Source organism: Vigna unguiculata, chromosome 5 (assembly GCF_004118075.2).
Source record: "Vigna unguiculata cultivar IT97K-499-35 chromosome 5, ASM411807v1, whole genome shotgun sequence".
In the NCBI taxonomy this organism is placed as follows: domain Eukaryota; kingdom Viridiplantae; phylum Streptophyta; class Magnoliopsida; order Fabales; family Fabaceae; genus Vigna; species Vigna unguiculata.
The window spans coordinates 16,697,521-16,716,350 of NC_040283.1; the positions used below are offsets into that span (position 1 = coordinate 16,697,521).

General features: G+C 36.3%; 1 protein-coding gene across 1 annotated transcript; it reads left to right on the forward strand.

Moving 5' to 3' along the window:
- The first annotated feature begins 1,256 nt into the window (after positions 1–1,256).
- LOC114185477 (F-box protein CPR1-like) lies at positions 1,257–2,788 on the forward strand. The gene has a single exon (XM_028073213.1). It carries the CDS (start codon positions 1,369–1,371, stop codon positions 2,578–2,580), a length of 1,212 nt encoding a protein of 403 aa, XP_027929014.1. The 5' UTR covers positions 1,257–1,368; the 3' UTR covers positions 2,581–2,788.
- Positions 2,789–18,830: the final 16,042 nt, after the last annotated feature.

Below are 18,830 nucleotides of genomic sequence, written 5' to 3' on the forward strand. Positions count from 1 at the left end.
AACCCATCAAGACCCAAATACATGGTCCATAAGAAAATCCTATACTACTTAGCTCAAAATAGGTGACTAAAAATTAAACTTATTTTAATATTTATAATCAAAGAATTCTAGACTAGGTCTTCACATCCTTCATAACTCATGTGAACTTCAATTTGCGTCTACTATATTCAAAGGAGTCCTAGTCTTCTTGGATTCTCCTAACCATTACTCTTGTTGTAGTCCCTTAGCTAAAAATATGTCATTACATATGGATTAAACTTTGTTAATTTTCCATTTTGTAGGTTTAATTTTAAAAAATAAAAAATAATTTTCAAGTTATTACTTTCATAAAAATATCCTTACAAATATCTTTTTTTTTATCTATACATAAAACTAGAAAAAAAGTCTCTTAGAATTTAATTTATTTCCTTTTGCAATTCTTTCCAAATTTTGAATCTTTCTTTATTCTTTTATAAAAATTAAAAACACTGTTTCAAATTACAATTTTGTTCATTTTTTAAAAATCTTCCTTTTCATAAACTTTCAAAATTTGTCTTTTCAAAATAAATCTTCCCCTTTCAATCAAATCTAGATAAACCTTTTTTAAATTTTAAGTTTTTCTTTTATGAATACATAAATAAATATGTTATCAAAGTAATAGTGATTTGTATTCATTAATGAAATAGTTTCCTGTTGAAACTTAAAGGCACTATTTTAAATATGGATATGCTCAAAGTCTCTAAAAATATCGACCAGTGCTTTTGACTATGAATAATCCATAGAAGTACTATTACTAAAAGGTATTGTCAAATCCAAAATAGACTTTTTCCCTTTCCTTTCTTATATATAAAGGTGAATTTTCCTTCTGTCTTTAATTTCAAAACGAAAAAATAATAATACATAGATAAAAAACTTAATTAAATTTAAAATTCTTCATAAATTTTAATATATTTAATTAAATGTTTATTCAAAAAAATATTTAAAATGTTCTTGAGTCGGAAACTAGAAGATACAAATAAATCATGGCGAGACATCGCTAAAAGTTAGAATACTTATTACTAATAGCAAATTAAGCCCTGTTAAAACTACCGATTTCGATTGGAAATTGCAGAGTAATTGACACGGCTAAAACAATGAAATAAAGCAATAAAAATAATAGGAAAAATATCTAGCTAAATCCACAAAAATATCTATCAAATTTCGATCTTATAATTGAAGATATTTTATTGACGGCCAAATTTGACCCGCATATTCGTTTTGAGATGAAGACAAATAAAGCTAGACTACACTTCGTTTTGGTCACTGTCTACTTGCATATTGAATATGTTTTGGGTGAGAATATAGAAGAAAAACTCCGATTCAGAATTCCCATTGCATTTGCAAGTGGTGATGGAGCATTTGCCACGAGAATTGGTGTCGAACGTGTTCTCAAGGTTACCAGCGAAGGTGTTGCTGCTATGCAAGTGCGTTTGCAAATCCTGGTTAGATCTCATAACCGATTCTCATTTTGTTTCCAATTACCCTCTTATCTACAACAATCTTCAGGGCCAAGAGGAACATCTCTTGGTCATTCGAAGACCCTTTTTTTCTGGCCTCAAAACATACATTTCTGTTCTTTCTTGGAACGTGAATGACCCCAAAGAACTCGTTTCCTCCAATGTTTTGAACCCTCCCTATGAGCACAACTCTGATTATAAATACTGGACCGAAATCATGGGTCCTTGCAATGGCATATACTTCCTTGAAGGAAATCCTAATGTGTTGATGAACCCATCGTTGGGACAGTTCAAGGCTTTGCCTGAATCCCATTTCACAAGTCCTCATGGGACTTATTCCTTCACAGATTATGCAGGCTTTGGATTCGACCCGACAACCAATGACTACAAAGTTGTTGTCATCAAAGACCTATGGTTGAAGGAAACAGATGAAAGACAACTTGGGTATTGGACAGCGGAGTTGTATAGCCTTAACTCAAACTCTTGGGGAAAACTTGATGATGCTGCTCTCCCACTCCCAATTGAAGTTTGGGGTTCTTCTCGGGTCTACACTTATGCCAACAACTGTTGCCACTGGTGGGGTTTTGTTGAAGACTCAGGTGTCTCAGAAGACGTTGTTCTAGCATTTGACATGGTCAATGACTCCTTCAGGAAGATAAAAGTGCCAAGAATACGTGACTCTTCAGACGACAAGTTTGCAACTTTGGTACCCTTTGAGGAATCTGCTTCAATTGGTGTTGTTGTTTACCCCGTGAGGGGCACAGAAAAGTGCTTCGACGTGTGGGTGATGAGAGATTATTGGAACGAAGGGTCGTGGGTGAAGCTGTACAGTGTTGGACCCGTTCAAGTGATTTACAAGCTCGTGGGGTTTTATGGGGGCAATCGGTTTCTTTGGAAGGACAACAACGAAAGATTGGTGCTTTATGATTCGGAGAATACAAGGGATCTTCAGGTTTATGGAAAATATGATTCCATAAGGGCTGCAAAATATACAGAAAGTCTTGTTTCACTTCACAGGGGAAACGAGTTTAGTCACAAATGTTTATCATGTACTTTGGTTCCTGATCCTCTGCTACATGATAGTGAATATCTTATTTCGTTTTAGAAAATAAAACTTTGTTGCTTTTAGACAGTACTAGGTTCTTTGGTTTGTTTGCTTTGTTGCTTGTGGATCACATAATGTATTGGATATATATATATGTCAGCTTTCTTTGTTCAAAAGCATGTGCTGGTTGTGGTAGGATTTGGGTGTTCTCAATGTTAGACTTTCGGACTTTTTATTCATGAATGTGCATCGGTTCCCTTTAGAGTTACGCCATTGAAGTTGAAAAGGAAATCTTTGTCATTTTTACTTGTTTTGCAAGTTGTGGAAAATTTTCCACTTAAAAAGTCTTGACCAAGTTCTCAATAAGTCAGTAGTGGCTTGCAGATGGTATTTAATTTTCTGTTTAGACGAGGAAAAATATGCAATTGAAGAATATTTTTCTCTCTACTTGCACTACCACTTTTATTGTTTGGAGTAAAACATGCTCATAGGAAACTTATAAGTAATAATAATTAGAAAACTTAGATTGATGATCACCATAAATAGCTGTAATTAGATTGTTCTCGCAAAGTCTGATATATTTTGCAAAGACTTCAACTTCTAGCTCTTATTGCACACTTTAGACTCGGATGTTTAAGTACTCATCATCTCAAATTAGTAAGTGCTTTAGGCAACAATAAATGTGATAGTTAATAATGTAATAAGTTACCTCGTATATTATGTATATTGTGTTATTTATACCATGTTTATGAACTTTTTACCTGGATAAGCCTGATCCTTGTAACTAATCATACCTAATCATAATCTTTAAATTAGTCAACTTAGTCAACGCTCTTTTTTATGTTGGTCATGGTTGGCCAATATGAAGTGGTCAAGTCATGATGCATGCTCATACCATAAGAGTCGAGTATATGTAGACATGGGTGGCCCAATGTACTCAAACGTGTATGGTAACACTATCTCCTCAGGCTCGATATTTCTATACTCAAGTCTTCATTCTGCCACTATGGTGTCGGTATCTAGTGTCGTCATGTGCAAAGAAAATTTGTGTTTCTTTGGTCATGTCCTATAGGTATAGTAACCTCTAGCCTCGAGGAGCATAGTGACGAAGAGGTTTGAATGATGGTGTGCCAAGTCTGACTAGATCTGATGGCTAAATAGTTGTCAAGTTGCATAGGGAACAAAGCGACGCTAAGAATGTGGAAAGTTGCAACCTTTGGCTGTTAGATGTCAATAGCTCTAACGGTTGAAGATGAGGGGGTTGGAAGAAGAAGGGTTATCAACATTTTCTATAAATAAGGGGTTTATTTGCCTCATTTAAGCACTTTGGTCTTTAAGAGTTTTCTCTGTTGTCGATATCTTTCAAAAATAAATTTCAATTTCTTAGAACCGATAAGTAACAAGGTATGTCTCGCAGTGGTTCAAATATAGGTTCTGGTGATGGTTTGGGTAGTGATAGTAGTCGGGCTTCGTCATCCTCTAGTGCATCATCATTAAAGGCTTGAGGGGTAATTTAAGACGTAATCATAGAGAATTAGGAAAATCCTGCTAAGGAGATTGCCAAGGATGATTTGCTTTTGAGGGAAGGCTATGAGTGGGTGGATCCCTTAGTTAGAAAGTATTTTTCTAACTTTAGGTGTTCGTCCCTCCAAAACTCTTGGGTGAAAAGTATATATATGTTTGAGAGTGAGAAGGTAGAGGATACTATGTCTTTTAGGAGGGTGTGTGCTATAGACAATGTGTATCATAGCCGATAGGGGTACGAGGAGGATTTCTTTTATATGTAAATGTCCTTTTTTTTCAACTTCACATCTGGCTACCTTTCGACGAGTTTACCATGAGTGTTCTTCATCTTCTTAATGTTGCGCTGATGCAACTTTATCCAAATAGTTGGGCTTGTCTCTAGGTGTTTAGATTGATATGCAGAGCTTTTAACTTGTCATCGTCATCTGAGTGTTTCTTTCATTTTTATCTTACTCGTTCAAGGACACCTATCACGTGGTTATCCTTGGTGAGTAAGTCGGGTTCGTGCTTACTCAATGCATACTCTTTGTCATTTAAGAAGTTTAACAACGGTTTCTTTAGTGTTGAGTGAACCACACTAGTTGGTCTTACTTTTAGGATGAGGATAATTGACCCAAGTTTCCCTTTTATTGGACTGACAACCCTTTTAGATATAAGGAGTAACTAAGGGAAATCATGTTCGACGAGGATAAGAGGACCTTAAGTATCCTTGACGAGCTCTCTCACAAGTTGCCTACTAAAAATATTTTTAGCGCCTACCTATCTCCTCAGTTGGTTACCATTTGCTTGGTAAGGTTTAAACTTTGTGTAACTTAGGTATTTTTTAGCTAATTTGAAGGTTGTTTGATATTTACAGGTTTCATGGCCCAACACGAAGCTAAGATTGGAACCAATGATGTCTTCTTCAGTTTGAGGAATAAGATGGTTGTTGAATCCAAGAAAATGGGGGTGGTCAATGTGGTGCCCAACCTGACAGGCCTTGTGGTGGACACTCATTGGCCTTAGACTGCTGCCAAGAAGATCCAACCTGCTAATGGGCGAGGTATAGGGAAGGACAAGAAGAGACTGAGGGTTGAGTTCGACGCCTAGGCTGGCAATTCTGGGAGTAAGGCTAACGACTTTTGTATGCTGGAAAGTACTCGACTCAACATGCGCAAAGGCATCCAGATAAGCCTTACAAATGATGAGATGAAGCTGGTTTAGGAGGCTGCGTTGGCCACCCTTATGTGTACCTTTCTGCAGTTTCACAATCATACACTTGTGCATGGGCAGAGAATAACCAACTTACTAAAGAAGGAGATTATCGATGAGGGCAAGGCCAAGGTGGCCGATGAGTTGGCAAACATGAAGAAGAAGTATGAGGCTAATCATAAGGCTTGGGCTAAGGAGAAGAAGACCCTAGAAAGGGATGAAAGTGAGGAAAGGCGAAAGACCTAAAAGACTAGGTGCTTTAACTCCGAGAAGAAGTTGAAGAAAAAGATTGAAGTCCTGAAGGCTACGGTTGTTGATGAGAAAAAAGCCCGAGAGGAAGTGAAGGCCGAGTTGATTTTGTTTCAATTGTTCATCCTTATCGAGCATACGAATGGCTTCAACAAAGCGCTAAGGCATGCCAAGCTCCTCTATTAGATCTCTTCTAAAGACACAGGCTTTGATGTCAATAAGAATGTCTTCGAAGGCCAACTGATAGACATTGATGGCATAGCGCCTACGATGATAATTGTTAATGTAACTTTGACCGAGGACGTCTGTTAAAGGGGAAGCTGATGATGGATATGATGAAGCCGCCAATGTGACTTCTTCTATTTTTTCTGACTAATGAGTACATGTTTTTGCCCTCATTTGATCTTTAATTTCGAATTTTTAATTGAATTTTAGTTGCATAAAATATTCTTGGATTTGGGTCATTAAAGGTGTGAAATTAAATTATTCCAAGATAAAAAAATATGAACAAAATCAGTAAATTTTGGAAAGAAATAAATCAAGAGCTAAATATACCCCTAGTTTTTACTCATACATTCCACCTTTCTCAAATGGGTCACTTAAAACCTACTTTTACACATCCTAAATTACTAGCTTCCACCCCTCTTGCCACTCACAAATTATGGCCAACCATATGATGCCACATGGTAGAAACCTAAGCACACATCTAAGCCTATCATATTGTGCCATGTCCCTCATCATCATCTTCAACCTTCATCTCTCCAACATCATACACCGCCAACAACCACAACCTCATACCATGGCCATTGTCGGCAATGCACTGAACTTCCTTCATGAAAACCTTTGTTGTAGAAACCCTAATGGAGAGAAAAAGAGAGAGAGAGAGAGAGAGCTATCATGTGTCAATCCCACATTGCATATCAAAGCTGGTTAAGGATTTAAAGTCTGGTCAAAAAGAGGGTTGAAATGCAAATATTTATCCTTTTGGATTTCTCTGCAAATTTGGACCACAAGATCGCAGGGGCTTAATTGCAATTTTGGGCATGATTTAGTTGTTGATAATTATTTAGATATTTTTAGATAATTAATCAAATAATATCAACTGAGAATATCTTCCAGATGTTTTTAAAACTGATAAAATCTGTTAATTATTTGAAAGATATTATATCAACATATAAATGGTTTTAGCAATAGAAAAGATAAAGATCAAGTCTAATCAAGTCCTATATAAAGACACCTAGGGGAAGCATATGGACTTATTAGCAACTCGCTGGTTTTGGCAAGGTACCATTCACCACATATCTTGTTTTTGTTCCATCATTTTTTTTAACTTTTTCTGTACTTCATTATTCATCATGTATTTCATCCAATCCATGGAAGGCTAAGCTTTTAGGGTTGGTACCACTATAATTTCATTATGGATTCCGATGTTAGAATGAAATAATTTTTTTGTCTTTTTATTATTTTTAGCACACAATTTTGTCCGGATAATAAAAAAATGAATTAAAAGATAATGAAAAAAGAAGAAGAAGAAGAAAATATAATACAAAAAGTGAACATTGAATTGAGTATAAATATATATTTTTATTTTTACTTTTTATCTTAATTCAACTTAATTTTATCTTGTTTTATATATATATATATATATATATATATAAACTTGTTTTACTTTTATTTTATTATTTTCATTTTATTTTATATTCATTTTATCTTATTTTATTTTTAATTTGAATTTTCATCTTATCTTATTTTATTTCCTTTTTTAATATCTTTTTTTGTTTTTTATTCTTTAAAATTAATAATAATAGGGTTAACTATGTTTTAGGTCCCTAAACTATTAGGCGATTTTGGTTTTAGTCCATCTTCTAAAATTTGGTCAAATTAGGTCCTTATCCTTTCAAAATTCATAAAATCAGTCCTCAATAACTAACGATGTTAATGTTTTCTTTTATGTGGCAAACGGTGATCTCCATCATCATTTCATTTATAACATGTGGCAAGTTAATTAATTTAAAAATTAAAATTAAATTTCCACCTCATATTCTTCTTCTTTCTCAAACTTGGCTTCTTTCCCCAAATCTCTCTACTAGACGCCTCTTCTCCTACCTCCACTTAGATCACATCACAAAAGCATTACCCCTTTTCTTCTACAATTGCACACAATCGGGCATTACATGTACTTCTTCTTCATTCGCACTCCGTCCACTTGACCAGAGATGTTTGTAATCGAAAGCCTCATCGTCACCGCTGCTCGGATCTCCCTTTTCTCCTCTTCTCTTTCTCTTCCAAGCCCTAGATTGGGAACTCCAAAACCTCGCCAATACCACCATAGACCAATAACGCCCTCCACGGTTCGCCTCTCCACCCCCGCTTCGACCATCCAAGGCCATGTTGACGCTGCCATATGGAAATGCCACTAACGCAAAGCATATTTTCTTCCCCAAACCTCCAATCGTTGCACTTTCCATCGCCCACCATCGCATATATATCCATATGTTGCTACTCCCCTCCTTACCCTAACCCCTACCCCCTCGACGGTCTTACACCTCCTACTCCTTCTTCCGTGCCTTCTTCGTCATCATGATTTGCCTAACAGTTACTGTTTCCTAGAATTTCAGTTTCAGTGAATTGATCGGCTGAGACAGGTTTTGACGTGAATTCTTTGGGCAGGGTGATGTTTTGTAAAAGCCCTAGGTTCAATTGCAGATTCATTTTCTAATTGTGTCTGGGTAATTGATGCTTTCAACAATTTATGTTTATGGGATATGGTTTAAGTTTTGAATGTAATTTTTTGTTGTTAGTTGTGAATTTTTTGTTCTATTGAATATATGTATAGTCTAATGGATATTTTCTACGAAAAGATGTTTCAAATTAATTAATAATGTTGATTTTTGAAAGGGGAGATGAATTTTCTACTGTGATGATGGAGGAAGAATGGTGTTTTCTGTTGTGGTGTGAGGGGGTGGTGATGATGGAAGATGAATTTAGTTGATGTGTGGGTTAGGAGGAGAAAGATATGAGCTTGTTGTTGAGGAAGGAGATAAATATGTTTGTTTTGTAATGGATATTTTTTATTAAAAAAAAGTCAGAATTGTGGATGAGAAATGGAAGGGAGGAGATGAAAGTCAGGTCATAAAGGATGGTGGTGTTGGAAATGGAGAACGTGAAAAGTTAATATGGGTGTTGTAACATGAGAAAGAAGAAAATGTTTGAGAAATAACATGAGATGGAAATTTAATTTAAATTTTTAAATTAATTAATTCGTCACGTGTTACAGATGAAATGATGACAGAGATCGTTGTTTGCCACGTCAAAGATAACACTAACGCCGTTAAATATTGAGGACTGATTTCATGAATTTTGAAAGGATAAGAACCTAATTAGACAAAACTTTAGAAAAGGGACTAAAAACATAGTTAACCTATAATAATATGTATTAAAAAAATGAAATGAAAATTGGAAATTGAAGTGAGTGTTTGAAGTTGTTGTTGCACCTTTGTTGGGCTTCCTCTTTCATGTAAGGAAAATTTGTCAATCTTCTTTTTTTGCCCCCTTTACAAATCGTGGCATGAGAAGGGAAATATTGGGGATTGTCAAGGCTGCACCATGGCAACGTTGGTGTTGGAATGGAAAAAGGAAAACCTACCTTGTGCTTTCTGGGTTTTTTCAAAAAATTGAAGTAGAGAATAAATGAAAAGGGAAAGTGTTGGTAGTTTTCAAAAAATCAGAACAATAGAACAAAATGGGAGAGCAACAAGGGGAGGAGAGGATGAAAGCAACTGAGATTAGGGGAGAAGAATCGCCCAACAACAAGCATTGCAAGCACAAGGAGGCTACAAGAGGTAAGCACTATTCAATTCTTGAATGTTTATATGAATGTGAAATTGTCTGGTCTTTGAATGAATGATGTCATGTTGTGCTTGCCATGCTCTATTTGTTGTTGATTCATGATAATGATAATGTGCAAGTTGTTGTTGTTGCTTGAGTGTTTGAAAACATAATCCGTAGTCACCATCATTAATATATGCACATCACATTTCTCACACATTCTGTTGCCGACATCAACACTTTCGCCATTCAACCTCCAACACTAACCACGTTCGACTACAAAAGCTTCGTATTCTCAATTCTTCTTCCCCAATGAAACAGTCCACACGTTGACCTATATCTCGCACTTGGAAAAAATGCAAAGAAACAAGACCTAAAAGAAACAAGTCCCAAGCACAACAAGTATCATCACCCAATCACGCATCATTCAACCACCTCACTCTTAATCTCATTCCCATAATCAATATCACGCCCTCACTTCCATCCTTGACAACCTTCATCATTTTTTTCCATTCATCTCCCTCCATTCACACATAAACATTCATGCACCCAAAACAGTGGCCATTTTCAGAACCTCTTTTTCTCCATTAACTTATCTTTATCTGCCCTCAACTCACAACACACCCTTGCACCAGTAAAAACACAACAAAACAAAGCACGTTCCACCTACACAAAATTGCACACTCTAATCAAAAGAGGGAAGAAAGAATGTGACGATGAGTCAGAGTTCGAATGGACCGAGTGATGGTGGCTCCGATCACAAGTGGGGGCACGACAATAAAGCTCGATGGTGCGGATTCGAAACATGGTGTGGTTCGTGCGAGAAGTAAAATGAGATGTTGGGAGTGCTTCGGAGGTCGACGACGCTTCTAGTTGCCAATGGCACCGTTGCTAGTGGTTGTGATGGGCTGGGAAGCATACAATGATGTCGGGGTTGGAAGGAGTGGCTTGTGTTCGTGGGAAGATGAGATCAAAGGAGCACGCACGAGCATAAAGGAATGAAGTCGAAATAGTGACGCGAGAGTCGACGGCTCTTTTTGTAAGACCCAAGGAATTTAAATAATGAAATGAATAATTATTTAATAAATGCGAGTAATAGGAACCTTTATGACATTTAATCTAGAGTTTATGATGTGGAATAGAACTAGCTCACATGGTTGAGAGTACTTGGGTTCGAGTCTTATATATTATAATTTGTGTATTATTTTAATTGTGTAGTTTTTTTATAATATGTTTGAGCATGATGAGTGATAATATAATCATATATGTATAGGAATTATCATGAAACATGAATTGGTTGAATGGTTATGCATTGGCTTTATAATTGGATGGTTGTGTGTTCGAACCTTGGTAGACATGAATTAAGCTTTTTTTTGCCAAAATTCTTTTTGGCGTGAATGTGAAGGGTCAAACAAACCCTAGCAGTTAGTGGGCAACTAGGAAGGCTGGAAAATTGGTACCAAAACAGCCATTTATTGATAATTATGCTCAGTAACCCTAATTAAGACATGATTAAGAAACCAATTAAGGGTGAAAGAAAGGGTTTTTGGAGTCTATCACTAGGGTGCACTATGAGGAGTGAAAATTCAGAGTAGCAACTGAGTTGGTGAGTTAGAGAAAGAGTGGAATTATGGAAGACCAAAGGCAGCTAGTGTTGATTAAGGGGGAACTCAAGGATTTATCAAGCTGAGCAAGGAATCCAAGTTAGGGGAGTTCCACTCCATGTTTTGCTTTTAATTTTATGAGTATGTGATGTATGAAATGCATGAGACTTCTTGATTCTACCAAAATTGCGTAAGTTCACGTTTTTGGAATTTTTTCGAAAAAACTGCTTGACTGCGTTAAAGGTCCGCCAGACGACTCATGTCTCTAGAACCAATGTTTTTTGGGTTTTCTATGCATCGCTTGGCGATTGTGTGTTGTCCGCCAGGTGACACGAACTGGCTTGCCAACTTTCTTGTTTCTTGTGTTTATGTGATGTTTGTGATACCTAAAATGAATCTCTGAGTATTATGGCATGATTGACAGAATGAATAAATATGTGAGAATGTTATAATTGATGAAAATTGTATGAATCATGCATGATTGGGAAATTAGGGTTCATGTTGGGATTGGCGATGAAAAAACGTGATATTTGCTTATGATTATGATATGTTTTGTAACATCCTGTCAGGATATTACGAATTTAAATAAAATAAAATAAAGATTAATTACACAATAATTAATAATACCTCATTTCCCAAAACACAGGGAAATTTAAAACTTTTATCATTGTATAATAAAACATTGTCTCATAGCTTATAACGTGAAATAATGTTCCAGAATCTCTCATAAGTTTACATATCATTTAAAAATCCAAAACCAAGAAAACATAGTAATAAAGTCCCATGGTCATCCCCTTTCCACAGCTAAGCCTCACCAGCTCCACCTGCATCATCACCTGCTCACGTGTACCGCGTACACGATCATCGCCAAACACAAGCAAATAGGGCGAGCTAATAGAAGAAACACATAAACATGTTCCAAACACACATACACATGTATAATAGATAAAACATTATATCAATAACACAACTCTTCCTTTATACCGCATGGCCACAACCATATATAATATCCTTTCATTTCCCACAACGCTTGCTCCATTCTCATCACATGGCCACCATGTACATCGATACACCTCGTGGAAGACTCGTTACCTTCCCTCCACATGGCCACCACCATGTATAGTAAAGTATATCAGGGAACCTCGTTCCAGTTCTTCCACAAGGCCATAACCATGTTAGCAGTGTTCTACATCTTCTTTTAAGTATCTCAATGTGCCTTGTTGCCACACCTATCGGCCACAACCGATAAAGAACGTGCAGAAACCATGCTACGGATCACACACCGTAACGCCAGGTGGAGTTCCCAAATACGAACAGAGTCCGTAACGTCCCAGGACTACCAAACTCGTCAGTGACTCACTAAGGATGGCAATCCATTTGGACCCATCCGTATTGGCCACAACCAGCACACTCACACCGGCACACTCGCCAACCCGAGCCACAACTCAGGGTTCCTCGTGTTTATCCGCTATCTCGAGCCACAATTCAATGAAGGTCATTTCGGGCCACCACCCATAGAATGCCACGTGCTTAACCCCTATCATGGGCTACAACCCAAGGATACGTTCCGGGCCACAACCCATGGAACACCAGCAAACTCACCATTAGGATTACCTTAGAAGCCTTATAAACCACGCCTTACAATTTCCATCCCCTTCTATCAATACAATAATTACTCAAATCTTGAACGTTCAATAACCCCCTGCTCACTTAGGCCAAAAGCCTTTGTTCCGCCAGTCCAGCCTATCTCGCTTAAGCTAGATCCACTAGCTTGGGCGAGCCTCTAGAAGCTCTGCAGTACACGTACTCTCGCTTAAGCGAGCTCATCCTCGCTTGGGTGAGACCCTTGCTCGCCCAGATTCATAAATCATCTCGTCCAAGCGACGTGTTCAACCAAACAGCACAAACCACCCTTGAAATCTCGCCTAGGCGAGAGACTCTCGCCTAAGTGAGATGTCCCTAATAGCACCCTTCAACATGCTCGTATCCTCACCTGAGCGAGGCACACTCGCCTAAGCGAGATGACATGTCGCTCAGGACCAGACTCCCTCGCCTGCACGAGATGATCGCGCAACACAAGGATTTCATCTTTGCCACTCTCGCGTAGGCGAGCCTGGCTCAATAAAACAGTACCAAACTCATAAACCCCAAGTCTCACCCCCTATAGCACGAATTCATGGTACAAAATATATCAGAATCACAAGCATACAATAGTTAGACGAAAATTTGGGTTCAGCTCCCCTAACCTGAAATTTCTCGGTTTAAAACTTGAAATTGAAAGGTTCCTTTGATCTCCAAGGACTGACCTTATCACCACTTTCGTTTCTCCTCTCTACTTCACTCCCAATTCTCTTTTCACTCTCAAATTTCGCCTTCCCTCTAAAGCTCTCAGAAAAACAGTCTTGCAAACCCTATTCTCTTCTCAAAAGTTGCCTTTTATAGGTCTTAATACTTGGTTAATGAAAAAAAAACGAGAATGTGATTAAACTTTGGATTTTATTGCTATTCAAGGGCCATTACTTGATTATTTCTCAGCCCTTTAGCTGCCCCACAACTAATCTTTTAACAAAAAGAGTTAAATTTTGACTTACCAAGGTTCGAACACATGACCTTCCCAATGCCAAATCAAAGCAAAATCACCAGGCCAACTTATGTTTCTTGCTAACACATACAATTCAAGCATTATCTCATACAAAAATGTGGCCCAACATATTATTAAAACAATAATCACTAAAATAACACACAATTGGCATACTTAGGACTCGAACCCAAGTCCTCTCACACAATTAAAGTACTCTCGAACCCAACCTCTCATAAATGCACTACCTACCCGCATTTATTAATTAATTATTTATTTAATTAATTAAAATCTGCGGATCTTACATGTTTCATGGAAATAATTCTACATTGAATAAGCATGAACCCTATGCAATGTGGAACCTTAACATTATGTCAAACATTATGTCAAAATGCATGCTGGAATTATTGATTTGGGGTTTTAAAGTTCATACAGGTGCAGTAAAATCTAGGCAAAACCCAGAATTGTATGCACCGCTTGGCAGCGCATGAATAACCGTCAGACGACACATAAGGACAATAGTATATATGCTTTTTGTTCTGTGATTCACGTTCTTGTAGGTTTATTGGGTAATTTTTATGCATAATATGTATTAAATGGGCAGAAGGTAAAGAAAGAATCGTGCACATGTGATATAAAATTAAATTATGTATGATTATGTGATGAATGGGATTATATGCATGTAAAATCTACGTTTTGCCTTAATTGTGATGTGGTTCATGGCCTGCTGGTTACTGTCATGAAATGTAAATTGTAATGTTGGTTGAAAATAAGTGAAGTATGCTACATTTGGTAGAAGAATAAGTTTAGGGTGAATTCATAACTAATTGAGGAAAAGCATGATTCTAATTTGTGAAATGTTGGTAAATTGATGTGTTAATTGTGATTCAACCATATGATTATGACTGGTTAAGTTGATTGATAATAGGAAAAATGTGTCTTGTATTTGAGGTTCATTAGAACTTGTTCCAAAGTGCCAAAAACTAGTAGCATTGTTCTACTGGTATGGCGTTTGGCGATGCATGACAAGTCATTAAGTAGTAAGGACCCAAAATAGTGGCAGAGGCCACTAGACTCGCATGGCGCCTGGCGGAAGGATGGTTCCGCCAAGCAGAATTGGACTGATAGGAGCACTAGAAGACACTTAGCGCCTAGAGGCAAGGGATGCCCACCAACCAGTTTGGAGCTCGAATTCACCTAGTGACATAGTACAGGCGCTAGGCGGTTCTAAGTGCAAATATGGATTGCGTAGAGGGTTCTACATAGCTTTGGATGGAGGTCTTGATGCGATGCTTTGCTGGTGGCCCAGTTACAAGGGGCAACTTGTATTGGGGTAACATGTGGCCACTCGAGGTTGTAGCATGGTGGTTTTGGAAGTCTAGTGGAGTGTGCAAGATCATGACTCGTACGGATGGGTTCCGGAAGATTGTCCTCCTTGGTGTTATCCGACAAGTTTGGTAGTCTTGGGAAAAATACGGATCGTGGTTCGTATTGGGGAACTCCACTTGGTGTTGTGGATTGTGGCTGTGACAAATTTATTCCCGCGTGTGGACTATTAGGTTGTGGCATGTAGTCGGAGGGGTGAGTAGACACTCGTGGCAGCAAAGATCGATCAATGTAATCATCAAAGGGTGTAGAATCAAGATGCGGCTAGAAGAGGGTATTAAAATGGGGTTGAGGAGTTAGGATTCTAATAAGGGTCATAGATTTGAAGTTGTTATTGTATTATAAATTGTGTTTTATTTTACTTGATGGCTTGAGACAAAGAAGAAATGGCTGCCATTGGTGAGGAAACGAGTAAGAGGGTCCTTGGTGTGAGAGAGAGAGCTAGTTTAGTAGTTAAAGTTTAGATTCATTTTGTTTCCACATACCACATCTCACATTGGGCTAATCAAGTCTCAGCCCACCTCCCATTCGTGCACCCCTTTTTTTTCTACACCCCATATGTGGATTATGTTAATTGTTTGTCGCACCTCTCAAGTTGATACATACACTACACGTCTTATTTTTGGGTTAGACAATCATTTACTTCATACACCCTCATGATTGTTAACCACGTACCCCCTATGTCTTTATTTTTGTTCTTGGGCTTGTTTTTGCGTTTACCTGTTGCACCTTCACATTTACCACACACACCTTACAATATTTGCCCACTACACCACCATTTTTATTGATTGCACAACCAATTTTTGTTTTACCTCATTTACTTCATGCACCTTACTCATCACTCTTGCACTCATATTTATGTTTTCCAATTTTATCCTTCTCTTTCACCTTTTTAATATTTTCTAAAAAACCTAAAATTATTTGAAAATTATAAAAAACTACAAATAAATAGAAAAATCTAAAAAAGGAAAAAAAAACATTCTCTTTTAGTGTCTGTCTGGCCACTCGCGTCGTGTGACACATATTTTCAAGTAATTCCAAAATACAAAAAAAATATAAAATTTTAAAAATCTAAAAATCTAAACAATTTCAAACAATTTGTCTTCTTTGAAAGAACTATGTATCCCTGATTTCTCATTTTAAATGAGAATACGTAGGTCAATCCTTGTCGAACCTAAAAAACCAAAAAATATTTTTGTTTCTTTTTAGTATTATTTGTCTTATTATTTTTGGAGAAAATTAACATTTTTGAAAACCACATCAACTTGCATGTTTAATTAAAGGTATCGTCCTTGTGCGGGCGCTATAGGACGCTAACACCTTCCCTACACATAATTGACTCCGAGATCCGAAAATTTGGTTTTCGCAAACTTACTTTATCTTTATGGTTTTCCATAGTTTTCCAGAAATAACTATGGTGACAACTCCAAATCTCTTTTTAAACTTCTTTTTTTTCGTCGTCCCGTTGCGATTTCGATTACAACTATTATTGTTGAGGTTTTAATTTATCTATGTCATTTGTTTCTTAATCAAATAAAAAGTAATGATTTTACATACTACGTAATTAGCGAAGTGTTTAAATCTATATGCATGATAATCATATGAGTTACAGGGTTTTAAATTTAATTTAGACTTTACTTTGATTTTATTTAGAAATTTTCATGTGATTGAATGAGTTTTTACCAATAATTGAGATTTTACTTTTGTTAAAGGTAATTACTATAACTAAAATTAGTCAAGAAACTTTGATTAATTAAGCTTTATTTGGTGAGGAAACAAAGGAATAAGCATGATTAGGCATAGTAAAATTAATTGAGATTGTACTTTGGTTGAATTTACTATGGATAATCTAAAAGTTCTTACTTTTAATTTAGATTGTACTTTGGTTAAAAGTGAGAACACCAATAGATGAATTGAGACTTTATAGATTGATTTGTAAATTTACAATAATAATTAATTTAGCAACAATCTTTAGATAACCGATGATGAATATATTTTGAAAGTAGTGGAATTAGCCTGTTTTACTATAATTATTTTAAAGTCTTTTATTAATTTGTTATTTCATTTATTCTCAAATTCTTCTCAATATTTTTGCATATCATAATACAATTTTAATAGCATTATGTTATATTTTTATAAGAGTCAAATATTGAAGATCAAATAGAGATAAGGGATAGTCCTCTATCATACCCTCCTTCTTGAAGTGAATTTGTCCTCAAATTCGTCCCTACATCAAATGGAGATAAGTCATTAATATTGATACTATTGGAACTTGAAATGTAGGCATTATAATTAATTTTCTTAAGAACTTGAAATGGACCATCTCCTCTAGGTAAGGGTTTAAATTTCCTCTTGGAAGGAAAGTTTTTCTTCCTAAAGTGAACCCTCACCCAATCTGCGGGTTCAAACTTGATCTTTTTTCCTCCCTTTGTTAGCCTTAGAAGCCAACTTCTCCATCTTCTTTTCTATTTGGTTCTTTACTTCCTTATGCAAGTTCCTGACAAAAGTAGTTTTGTCAAGACCATCTTTGTTAGCCATAGAATCAATATTAGGTAAAGGCAACAAATCTAAAGGAGTTAAAAGATTAAAGTCATAGACTACCTCAAAAGGAGACATCTAAGTAGTACAATGAACTAATATATTATAAGCAAACTCAAGATGAGGTATCGAATCCTCCTAACTTCTCAAATTCTTATTTACAACGCATCTAAGAAGTTGAAATAGAGTTCTATTACCACTTCGATTTGTCCATTTGTTTGAGGATGACAAGTTGTAGAAAAGAGAAGTTTTGTACCTAACTTATCCCACAACACTTTTCGAAAATGACTAACACACATAACATCTTTGTCCGATACAATGCTCCTTGGAATTTCATGTAGTCTCACCATTTCCTTGAAAAATAAGTTGGTCACATGGTTAGCATAATCACTCTTGTGGCAAGGAATGAAGTGGGCAATCTTTGAGAACTTGTCAACCACAACAAAAACAAAATCTTTTCCTCCTTTGGACCTTGGAAGACCTAAAACAAAATGCATAGAAATGTCAGTCCAAGGAGAGTTAGGAATAGGTAATGGCATAAATATTCCATGGTGCATAGATTTAGATTTAGCATGCTAACAAGTAAGCCATCTATCACAAAAGGAATGCACATCATGTTTCATGTGAGGTCAAAAGAAATGATCATGCAATATATCTAATGTCTTTTGAATCCCAAAATATTCCATTAGTCCCCCATTACGAGCTTCTTTTGCAAATAATTTCCTCATTGAACTTTTAGGCACATACAATTTAGTTCCCTTAAAAAAGAAAGTCAACATGGCTGTAAAAATATTTAAAAAATCCTTTTGCATAATCTTTATGATTTTTTCCAAAATCATGGTCATTAGCATACAATTCCTTAAACATTTAAAATCCAAACATTTTAGTTTCAACCATAGATAATAATATATGTCTCCTAGGTAATGCATCAACTACAATGTTTGCCTTGCCTTATTTATGTTTAATAACATAAAGAAATTGTTCAATAAATTCTACCCATTTAGCATGTCTCTTATCGAGCTTGCCTTGGCTCTTAATGTATTTAAAGGATTCATGACCACTATGAATTACAAATTCTTTAGGAAGCAAATAATGTTGTCAAGTATGCAAGGCTCTCACTAGGGCATATAGTTTTTTTTATCACAAAAGGAATAGTTTCATGCTACCCCTTCAACTTTTTCATGAAAATACGCTATAGGATGTCCTTCTTGTAAGAGAACACCTCTTATGCCAACATTAGAAGCACCACACTCTATATCAAAAGACTTTTCAAAATTTGGTAAAGTTAAGATAGATGCATGTGTAAGCTTGTATTTGATAATATCAAAAGCCTCGTGTTGTTCTTTTCCCCATTGAAACCCTTCTTCTTTCTTAATAGTTTCATTTAATGGTGATGCCATGGTGCTAAACAC